This window comes from Lucilia cuprina, chromosome 3 (genome assembly GCF_022045245.1).
Source record: "Lucilia cuprina isolate Lc7/37 chromosome 3, ASM2204524v1, whole genome shotgun sequence".
Lineage (NCBI taxonomy): Eukaryota > Metazoa > Arthropoda > Insecta > Diptera > Calliphoridae > Lucilia > Lucilia cuprina.
The window spans coordinates 49158270-49169312 of NC_060951.1; the positions used below are offsets into that span (position 1 = coordinate 49158270).

At 26.2% G+C, this 11043-nt stretch overlaps 1 protein-coding gene across 1 annotated transcript; it reads left to right on the forward strand.

Moving 5' to 3' along the window:
- Nucleotides 1–7507: 7507 nt before the first annotated feature.
- On the forward strand, nucleotides 7508–10284 carry LOC111675732 (D-aspartate oxidase). Its single transcript, XM_023436546.2, has 5 exons — nucleotides 7508–7766; nucleotides 7829–8038; nucleotides 9450–9746; nucleotides 9820–10016; nucleotides 10079–10284. Exons 1-5 carry the CDS (start codon nucleotides 7570–7572, stop codon nucleotides 10210–10212), a joined length of 1035 nt encoding a protein of 344 aa, XP_023292314.2. The 5' UTR covers nucleotides 7508–7569; the 3' UTR covers nucleotides 10213–10284.
- The last annotated feature ends 759 nt before the right edge of the window (nucleotides 10285–11043 follow it).

Genomic DNA, 11043 nt, shown 5'->3' on the forward strand with positions numbered 1-11043 from the left:
TAGTTCACATAAGCATAGGGTATTATGAAGCCAATATTGACGTGCATTCTCTTCTTATTTCTTTTTAAAATGTTTACGTGTTTTCACATTTAAAGTCGTTGTAAAACGCCTTCGTTTTCAATGCTTTTACCACCATCATTACTGCCACTTTATATTCCCATTTGCTTCAATGAACTTTTTACACGCTCTGTGTTAGTATGAGAAAAAAAGTTTCTCTTCCACAACAGGCAATGTTGCTTCCTGCTATTGCTCTTGCCAATTTCTGGTATTTTAGACTTTGAAACAGCAGCACCAGCAACAACAATACTTAAAAAAGTAAGAAGTGGATTCTGTTAACTGAAAACCACCAGTTTTCCTTTTAATTTTAGCTAAAGGAATAGTTAAGACAAAGTACTACTAAAGCATTTGAAAGTGTTTTTTCCTCATTTTTAGTTTATTCTTTCATTGTTGCTTAATTTTACTAACCCCCATCACTTTCCCGCAAAAAAAATGCTACAAAAAAACATTATTCATTTCCTTTTTGTTTTTGTTGGTGCTATCGTTACTTCTGCTGTTGCGCTAATAACTCAATGCCGCAAAAAGTTAAGCCCGTAAAGCAAAGAGTTCAACAATATTGTAGTATCTTGTAATGTTGTTGCTGGTGATGTTGCAAATATACTAAACGGCCGCAGTTGTAGTAAAATATTGTTAAAATAGAATTTGTTGTACTTCATAGATATGAGTGTTTTTAGTTGCTATTGCTTTTATGGCCTCTCTATAATGTAAATTATCACAGGAGAGTTGTTAGTCTACGTATTATTAAATTTATTTTTGACTTTGTAATTTTTTCCTCTAATTTTAAATTAAGTTTACATAATGTTTATACAAATTTAAATAAAATATAATTTTCTTTACTCTATTTATAGGGCAACAAAACTGTTTGATATTGAATTGTAGTAAAATGCTTATTAAATTTATAACTTTTTATTATATAGTTAAATGTTTTCTGCCTTATGCAAAAACGATTATTGATATAACAAAAGATTTTAATATAACTGAACTAGAACTGAACTAGAACTGAACTAGAACTAGAACTGAACTAGAACTGAACTAGAACTGAACTAGAACTGAACTAGAACTGAACTAGAACTGAACTAGAACTGAACTAGAACTGAACTAGAACTGAACTAGAACTGAACTAGAACTGAACTAGAACTGAACTAGAACTGAACTAGAACTGAACTGAACTGAACTAGAACTGAACTAGAACTGAACTAGAACTGAACTAGAACTAAACTAGAACTGAACTGGAACTGAACTAAAACTGAACTTGTATAACTCTTCTAGTAATTTTTATTTAAAATTTTAAATTTTTATAAGTTTATTTCTTAATTTTTTATTAAACAACAGGATGAATGAACTTTAAAAAAAGGAAATCAGCAACTTTTTCCTTAAACAATAATGTATTCATACATTCATAATAAATGTGATGACAATAAGTTTCAAAACATGTCTTTCCGCGTGATTCTTTTTTATTTCTCCTTACAGCCGCTGCTAAAGCCACTATCCCACTATAACAGACGACAGCAGAGAAAACTTTTCAATGAACAAAATTAAAAAATAGAAGAACTTTCACAGTTTTTGTATGTATTTAAACTAATTTGCATTTTGTGTGCGGAAGAAACAAAATTTTTTAATTAACTATTATACATTTAATGAGTGTCATGCATTATGAATTCATAAAAACTATTTTTGTGTTTTGTGATTTTTTTGTATTGCAAAAAAAAAAAAAAAAAAAAAAACGTTGACATAAAAGATGACAATGTAAAGACGACACAGAGAAATTGTTTCAAATAGAGATGCAGTGCATGTAGATTCACATGAGTTTGGGATTTTTTTTGCCATGAAACAGAGTTTCGTTTTGGTGGAATGATTTTAAAATGAGACAGTTTTGTCAAAATGTTTATAATACTGTCATACAAGTCATATTTAGGTTAAAATAATTAAATACAAAACTAAAAGAAATATAATTGAAATATTTAAATGGTTTTATGCTACATGTTGCAAAAAATGTATGTTTAGTTATTTTTAAAAAATATGTATATTATTAAATAACTTTTTTGGAGTAAAATGAATTTAAAAAAAATATTAAGGTGTTTTTAAAAATATGTATTTCATACAATCATAATTAACTAAACGTTAGCCTTAATGCAGATGTAACAATTTTAGGAAGAATATGTCCCTTTTCCATCGCACATTTACATACTCATAAAATACACATTTATTTCACAATATCTAACTATTACTATAGTTATCCATTTGTGTAAAAAGTATTTACTTAATTAGTTTTATTTACCGTATTCCCGTTTTTTTATTCAATAATTTAAAACAGTTCTAATCAGCTTTAAAATAATAAACCACAATTCAAATGAATAACCGCAAATAAAAATTTCAATTGAAATATTATTATTATTAATGAAAGACAGGATAAAAAATTAGCAAACTAATTTGTATAACTAATAATTTAATTATTATTATTTATTTTAAATAAATAAATATATTTGCAAATAATAATTTGATAGTAAAATAACTATTTAAGAATATAGTATAAGTTAGTGTTAAATAATGGATTATTAGTTAAATTAAATTTTATATAAATATTTTAAATTTCTTTAATCTTGTAATATTGATTTGTCAAAGATTTGTGGTTTAAATATATATTTGTTGTATATATTTGTTTTAAATTATTATTGGTTATATAAGTTTAACCATATAAATTAACTTAAGTTATATTAATTTTGGTTTCAAGTAATTTTCATTAATTATGGTTTTATTTTATGCTTTTATGTTTTATAAAATATTTGAAAAATATGAATAAAATCATTAATTTGAATAGTTGAGACGAAAGTAATAGATTCTGTATGTTTAAACTTTACACTATTCTGTTATCTACAAAGGGGCAAGGAACTATTATTTGCAGTTGGATATTTAAGAGTTCAAATATTCACTAAATGTTCGCATGAATGTCAGAAATCTTCTTTTAAACAAATTTTTTTCTTCAAAATGTTCACAAGAAAATTAAAGTAATTTATGCAAAATTTGAAAAATATAGTTCTATTTGCCAAGTTCTCAACTTAAAGTCTGCCCATTATACTCGAAATATTTAGATTAATATTAAAGTTCTTAAATTAAAATCTGAGGTTTCAAGCTCTAATAGTTTCTCAGATATAGGAATTTTTCTATTTAATTCATATGGGGGTTCCAGATGAAAATCCGATTTTTTTCTCCAAAATGTTTAGATGAATATTTAAAAATTGCGTTTAATTAAACCAAAAGCTATAGTGTCGCCATTCGAAAATTTCTGTAGAAAATTTGTCGCCCATTAAATTCATTTTTAGAAAATATTGTCGCCCAATAAATTTTCTACATAAAATTTGTTGCCCATTACAATTTTCTATGAAAAATTGGTCACAGATTATAATTTACTATAGACAAATTGTCGCCGATTACTATTTTCTAAAAAAATTTGTTTACTTTTATAATTTTCTGTAAAAAATTGTCGCCCATTACAATTTTCTACCGAAAAATTGTTAAAAATTTTAAAATTTTCTATAAAAAAGTTTAACATTTTTATAAAAGATTTTTAATATAAAATTTGCAGCCAACTGAAACATTGTCACCGATTAATAAAGAATAAAGAAAAGTTGTCGCCCTTAAAATATTAAAAGAAAATTTGTCGTCCTTTAAAATCTTCTATAGTATAACTGTCGCCCAAATAAAATTTTCTAAAATTAACTTTTTGTGATGTTGACTGATGTTGTTATTTTTTCACAATAAATGCATGTTTGAATGCATGTATATCCTGTTTGATAAATTAGAAAATATTTGAAATTGTTTCTTTATGTTTCATTAAAAACATAAAAACAACAACAACAACAACAATTTTTAAAACAATAGCGACAACAGAAGCAATAACATATTTATGTCAAACCTCAATCATAGTTACTGGCAATACAATGGGAACTATGAATACTAGTAGCAGCAACATCAACAATAAATGCAAAAAAAAAAACAATAACAACAGATCGGTATCAAAATCAAACTACAAAATATTTGATGTTGCTTGATATTAATGTTGATATCCTTTTTTTTTTCTTATCCCAAACCCAATTTTGTTGAGTTCTTTAGAATTTTAGTATAAATTGTTGTTGTTCATTTTAATTTCCGCATAACAATGCAAGTTATTAAAATTTTTGTGCAGTTTATATTGTCTTCTTCTTTTTTTGGTTTTTTCTTTATGTATTCTGCCATTTTTGTTTGTTGGTTTATTTTTTATACAAAATTTTTTTATTGTTTTGGTTATTATTGTTTTTGGTTTTTATATTATTATTGTTGTTGTTGCTGCTGCTGCTACTATATTGGTGGCAATGTTTCGTGTTTATTGTTGTTGTTTACATAGTAATGCCTTTGGGTGATAAAATTCTTTAAAATGAATGAGTTTCTTCTTGTGCTGTGATGTCGAGGAACATGCACACTGGCATCGTAATAGAAAAGTTAAAAGATTTGAATGATTTAATTATACCCTTCACCTTCGTGAGAAGGGTATAGATAAGTTTGTCATTCCGTTTGTAATTTCTATAATAAATTTTCCGACCCTATAAAGTATATATATATTCTGGATCCTTATAGATAGCGAATTCGATTAAGCCTTGTCCGTCTGTCTGTCTGTCCGTCTGTCTGTTGAAATCAGTTTTTAGAGGACCCCTGATGTCGGCGAGATCCGCTATTTAAAATCAGCAAAATCGGTCGGTAAATAACGGAGATATGAGTAAAAATCCAAGACAACCTCTGAAAATTTCATCAAAAAATGTCATATTTTTTTCATGCTTTGTTAAAAAAGCAACAACAACACTGTATATTAGAAAAAGATGTATACGTGTGTGTAGATGTATTTGATTTTATTCAGCTGTGTATTTTATTTTTTGTATGTTTGGATGCTGTTGGCGTCATTGCGTTGTTTATTTTGTTTTTCTGTGTTTTTCGGTATGTATGTTTAGGTGTCGGTTGGTTTAGATGCCTTATGTATTTTGTTTTTTATTTCATTTAGCGTTGTTGTTCATTTTGTTTTGCTTTTGGTGTAATAATAATGTAGTCGGGAAAAAATTTATAAAACTAATATGTTTAAAATACAATTTGGTGAAGGGTATATAAAATTCGGCACAACCGAATATAGCACTCTTACTTGTTTTATGCTAATTTTGGACATTTATCTCTTATAACAATATTTTTATTTTAGGATTTTTTATTGTTAGTGTAAACAGCTCATTCTAAGAGAAACATACAATCCGACACATATAAAAGATGGTATTTTATTATTGTTTTTTTATTTTTAACTCTTTGTTCTTTCTATTTTCTTATTTTGTTTGTAATATTTTTATACAAAATGAATGTATTTCACACTTTCATATTGTTGTTCTTTTTATTCATAGCAATTGTTGTTGCTTTCTTATGTTTTTTTCTCTTTTTTTCTGTTGAGTATAGTTTAGTAGAACAATTCATCACAACATTCTTGGCATATTACGAGTAGTTAGGCAAGGCCGGCCCAGTACACTGCAGTTGTAAAACATTTTCAATTCTTGGGTTTATATATTTTTCGTTTTCTTGCATCCACTTGCAAACTATTTGGTCAACAGTGCAAAACCGAAAAAACCCAAAAATATGCATTTGTTTATGGGTCAGCGAATATTTTGCTCTCAACAAATTAAATTTAATTAATTTGAATTCTTAGAAAATAGAAATATTCTGAATTTTGAGAATGAAATGTTAAAAGAAATTTACACAAAAAAAAAAAACGAAGGGTTACAAGCAGAGTAGCAGCATATTTTTAGCAACTTGATGAAAATACATATTGTGTAATAGAGAGAAAATGTTGTTTGTGGTTTATTTTTTAATGAAATTCAGAGGAAAATACATTTTGTCTTAATTTTTGTACCTAATTCAAAACATTTTCGGAATATTAAATTTTTTCTGCACAATTTTGGCAAAATTTTAAATTTTGTGGTGATGATTTAAGTTTGCCATAGTTTTTGATAAAAATTTTAAAGTCAAGAACATTTTTCTACAGAACATTAAAAAAAGATTCCGAAAATAAACTTTAATTTTTTATAGAAAATTTTTCTGCTATGAAATTTTCTATAGGAACATATAGAATATTCTATTAACAATTTTTTATTCATTACAATATTCTGTATGAAACGGTAGACCATTGAAAATTTGAAGTACATATATTGTCGCCCAATACAATTGTTTATGTCGCCCAATTTAAATTTTGAATAAAAAATTTATCGTCCATTAACATTTTCTCTAGACAAATCGTCTCCCATTACAATTTTCTACAGAAAATTTGCCGCCCATAACAATTTTTTTATAGAAAATGTATCGCCCGTTACAATTTTCTATAGAAAATTTGTCGCCCATTACAATTTTCTATAGAAAATTTGTCGCCCATTACAATTTTCTATAGAAAATTTGTCGCCCATTACAATTTTCTATAGAAAAATTGTCGCCCATTACAATTTTCTATAGAAAATTTGTCGCCCATTACAATTTTCTATAGAAAATTTGTCGCCCATTACAATTTTCTATAGAAAATTTGTCGCCCATTACAATTTTCTATAGAAAATTTGTCGCCCATTACAATTTTCTATAGAAAATTTGTCGCCCATTACAATTTTCTATAGAAAATTTGTCGCCCATTACAATTTTCTATAGAAAATTTGTCGCCCATTACAATTTTCTATAGAAAATTTGTCGCCCATTACAATTTTCTATAGAAAATTTGTCGCCTATTACAATTTTCTATACAAAATTTGTCACCAATTGCAATTTTCTATACAAAATTTGTCACCCATTGCAATTTGTCGCCTTTATAAAAAACTGTGAAAAAATTTGACCCACATTACAGCTTTCTATAAAAAATTTGTCGTCCATTATAATTTTAGAAAATGTGTCTTCTATTTAAATTTTCCATTAAATATTTGTCACCTTTTACAATTTTTCATTGAAAATTTTTCGCCTATTAAAATATTCCATTAAAAATTTATCGCCCATTAAAATATTCTTTAGAAAGTTTAACGTAAATTCAAAATTATCTCAAAAATACTTTTCACTCTTGAACACAACTGTAGCTGCTCTGCTATGTCGCTTAATATCTTATTTAAAACACAAACGTGCAATTTTCAATTATGATCTTTATCTCTAAAATATGATTAAATAAAACAATTTTTTTATAATAAAACTAAATGTTTAATTCTTACAAATAACTCATCAATGATAATAACAAATACTAAACACCTCTCTTATCAGTATTGAGTGACTTAAATGAATGGAAAAATATTTGTATATTAATAGAAGTATTAAAATATTTGATTATCATATGTATTTTGTTGTTATAATTTGTTTAAACTGATAACAAAAAAATAATAATAATAAAACTACTCAGAGATTAATAGCAATACCAAACAAATAATACTCAATCAGTAGTAATCGGACTTTTGCATTAAGAGGTTGTTCGGAATTTTGTACATAAACATGCATGTTTGTATTTTGGGTGGTGGCATCAATGGTTTCTGTTGTGCCGTAAGAATTTTGGAATTCTATAAGAAACAACAAAAGCCTATTCAGGTCACCTTAATATCGGATAAATTTACACCCAATACAACAGGTGATGGTTCGGCTGGTTTATGGGGACCCTATTTGTTGGGTGGTACACCCACTTCCAAAGTGCAGTAAGTTGAAGGAAATTTATAAATATTTTTTGAAATAATAAGAATATATTAAAATTTTCCAGTAAATGGTCTAAGGGCATGCATGATTTCTTAGAAGAACTATGGCTGTCCGAAGACGCCGGTGAGGCTGGCATTTGTTTGATTCCAGTCGTACGTTTGACAACAGCTGATACGCCTGTTGATGACTTTTGGAAAGATATTGTTTATGGCTGTGAACCTATGACAGATAAGGAATTGGCTGAATACAATGTTAACCGTGCAACTAAATATACGTAAGTTTTTTTCTTGTTGTGTTTGTTAAATTTGGATGACTTGTTTAAATTTTCTAAAGACATGTTTGAGTACTTTTTGTTTTTAAAGCAAAGTGTTTAGAAATGATTGGCCGTTATCAATTGATATAAAAATTTTATAATAATTGAGATTAGAAATGTGAAAAGATTTTGAATTGTTCAATTGTATTTAAACGATAACATTTAATTTTTATCTCAAATATTAGAGACTAAATATCTGAGATGTTTTTGAACAAAACAAAATGTTTATAGGTTGGTTTCTGAAATAAAAATTTTAAAATTTTATTGGCAAATGCATCGATAAAATTTGAGAAATTAAAACATATCGGGAATTGATAGATCACATACATTTTTTTAGAAAAATATTTTACTGAAATTTTATTGATCTTTTTAGAAATTGTCTTATAAGAAATTTGTAATTTCCTTTAAAAAGTTGATCGACAACAATATTTTCTGTCGACAAAATATCAAAAAAGTATCGATTTTAAAATTGTTTGTATGAAATTAAACGATTGATAAATATTCTATAAAACATTTATCGGTTACAAGATTTTCTATAAGAAAATATTTTCAATAGAAAATTTTTCGATCACAATTTTTTAATTGATCGATCTCTAAATGATCTGAAGAAAATTGATCGATATCAAAATGTTTTAAAGAATATTGATCGATCTCAAAATTTTTTATAGAAAATTGATTAATTCCAAATCTTTTAATAAAAAAAATAGATAATTTATTGATCTGAATAAAAAATTGACCATTTTCCACATTTTCTATAGGAATTTAGTCGAAAATTGATTAATTCCAAATTTTTTAATGAAAAAATAGAAAATTTATTGATCTGAATAAAAAATTAACCATTTTCCACATTTTCTACAGGAATTTAGTCGACATCAGAATTTTCTATAGATTTTTATCGAAGTTGGATTAATCTTAAAATTTTTTGTAAGATATTTATCGATATTGAAATTTTCTATAAAAAATGTATCGATTTCAATATTTTTCAGAATAAAATTTTTTGATCTTAATATTTTATTGAAAAAATAGATTTTTCTCAATATTTTCATTAGAAAATTTCACGATCGCAATTTTTTTTGTAGAGATCGATCTTTCTTCGATTATTTTCTTTAGGAACATGATTGATTTCAAAATTTTACGTAAAAATAGATCGATCTTAAAATTTGTTAAACCAAAATTTATAGGTTTTAAAATATTCTGAAGAAAATTTATTGATCTCTATGTTTCAGTATGATATTTTTTTAGAGAAAGTGAAAATGTTTTAGCAAATTATTTTGAAAATGTATTATAATTTTATTTTATTTGAAATTTTTATAAAATTTAAAATTTTTGTATTAGACATTTTATTTATCCCATTATTTATTCAAACTTTTAGCTCCGGTTTACATTTTGTCACCTACACTTCCGAACCCCGTCTACTACTTCCTTACTTAATTAAACGTTTCAGACAACAAGGTGGACAAATTCTAACAGAAAAAATTGAAAATCTACAAAAATTCATTGAGACCACAAACTATGATGTTGTCATCAATTGTACAGGATTGGGTTCACAAGAATTGTTAGGCGACAAAAATATGTTCCCCGTACGTGGTCAAGTATCAAGAGTTAAAGCACCATGGTTATATTATGTAGTCTTGGATGAAAGTGATGTCGGTAACTATATTATTCCTAAGTAAGTTTTTCTTACAGATTAAAAACCGAAAAAAAATCGAAAACATAAATTAATTTTTTTTTTTTAAATTTAGCATGGATACTGTGGTTTTGGGTGGCACTCATCAGGAAAATGATTTCAATACCAAAGTCTGTCCAGTTGATAAAAAATTCATTGTTGATGGTTGTCGTGAAATTGTGCCACCATTACATCAAGCCAAACATTTGTTTGATTGGGTGGGTTTGAGACCTGGCAGAACTAATTTGCGTTTGGAAGCTGAACAAGTTAAAGGTATGTATTTTCTGCTTTTTTTAAAGTTTTTTTACTAATAGAATTTAAATTTCTTATTAAAGGTAATAAAATATTGATACACAATTATGGTCATGGTGGCAGTGGTGTTACATTGGCCTGGGGTTGTGCCGAAGATGTTATTGAAATTTTGGAAAAATCTTTGGAACAAAAACATAAATTACCAGCTAAATTGTAAAAAAAATCGTATAGAAAACTACTTTAAAACACAGTTAATAAATTAGGAACAAGAAAGATGTTGTTATATAAAGAATAATAAATTAGTTGTTTTATTTATGCTGTTGAGTTTATAAACATTTTAATGTTGCTACCATCAATTTATATTTTGTTGCAGAGTGTGTTGGTTTTGGGTAAACATGTTTCTAGGTTTTTATTTTTTTATTTTTTGGGGTTGCTGTGAATGAAAAACTTCGTCTTTTCGACAAGTTATTTTTGTTTAAACTCAAAGTTTCGTTAATACTCTTTAGTATGCTATCGGCTTTTGTGGATAAATGTTGAGAAAGGATAAGTAACGCTATATTGTGTTGGTGTATTGTATGGCGTTTTTTTTTTTTCAAATATTTAACGAAATTCTAAATGATATATGTGCAGAATTAAAATATTATAATAATACAATTTTTTTAGTTAATTTTAATGCGAAATTTTTTATTTAAATAGAAATATTTATCTTTTGGTTAAATTTTTGACTGTGTTTAAGGTTTTAATGTAGGTATTAAAATCAAAGTAGTTTAAATATTTTAATTTACTTTAAATAAATTTTTATATGCTATACATAACCCAGCAAAAACTTGTTAATGATTTGTAACTCTAACCACTTGAATGATTTTTTTTAATTACTTGTAAGCAATTGTGGTAAGTACATCACCATGTTAAAATCGCATTACTTGATAATAAAAGTTTTTGTTAATTAAATCATAAGCATATAAAATTAATGGGTTTTCTAAATGTCTTTCATAATTATAGAAAAATTCTTTTGGATTTAAGTATTCAAGATTTTAATTCCAAAGAT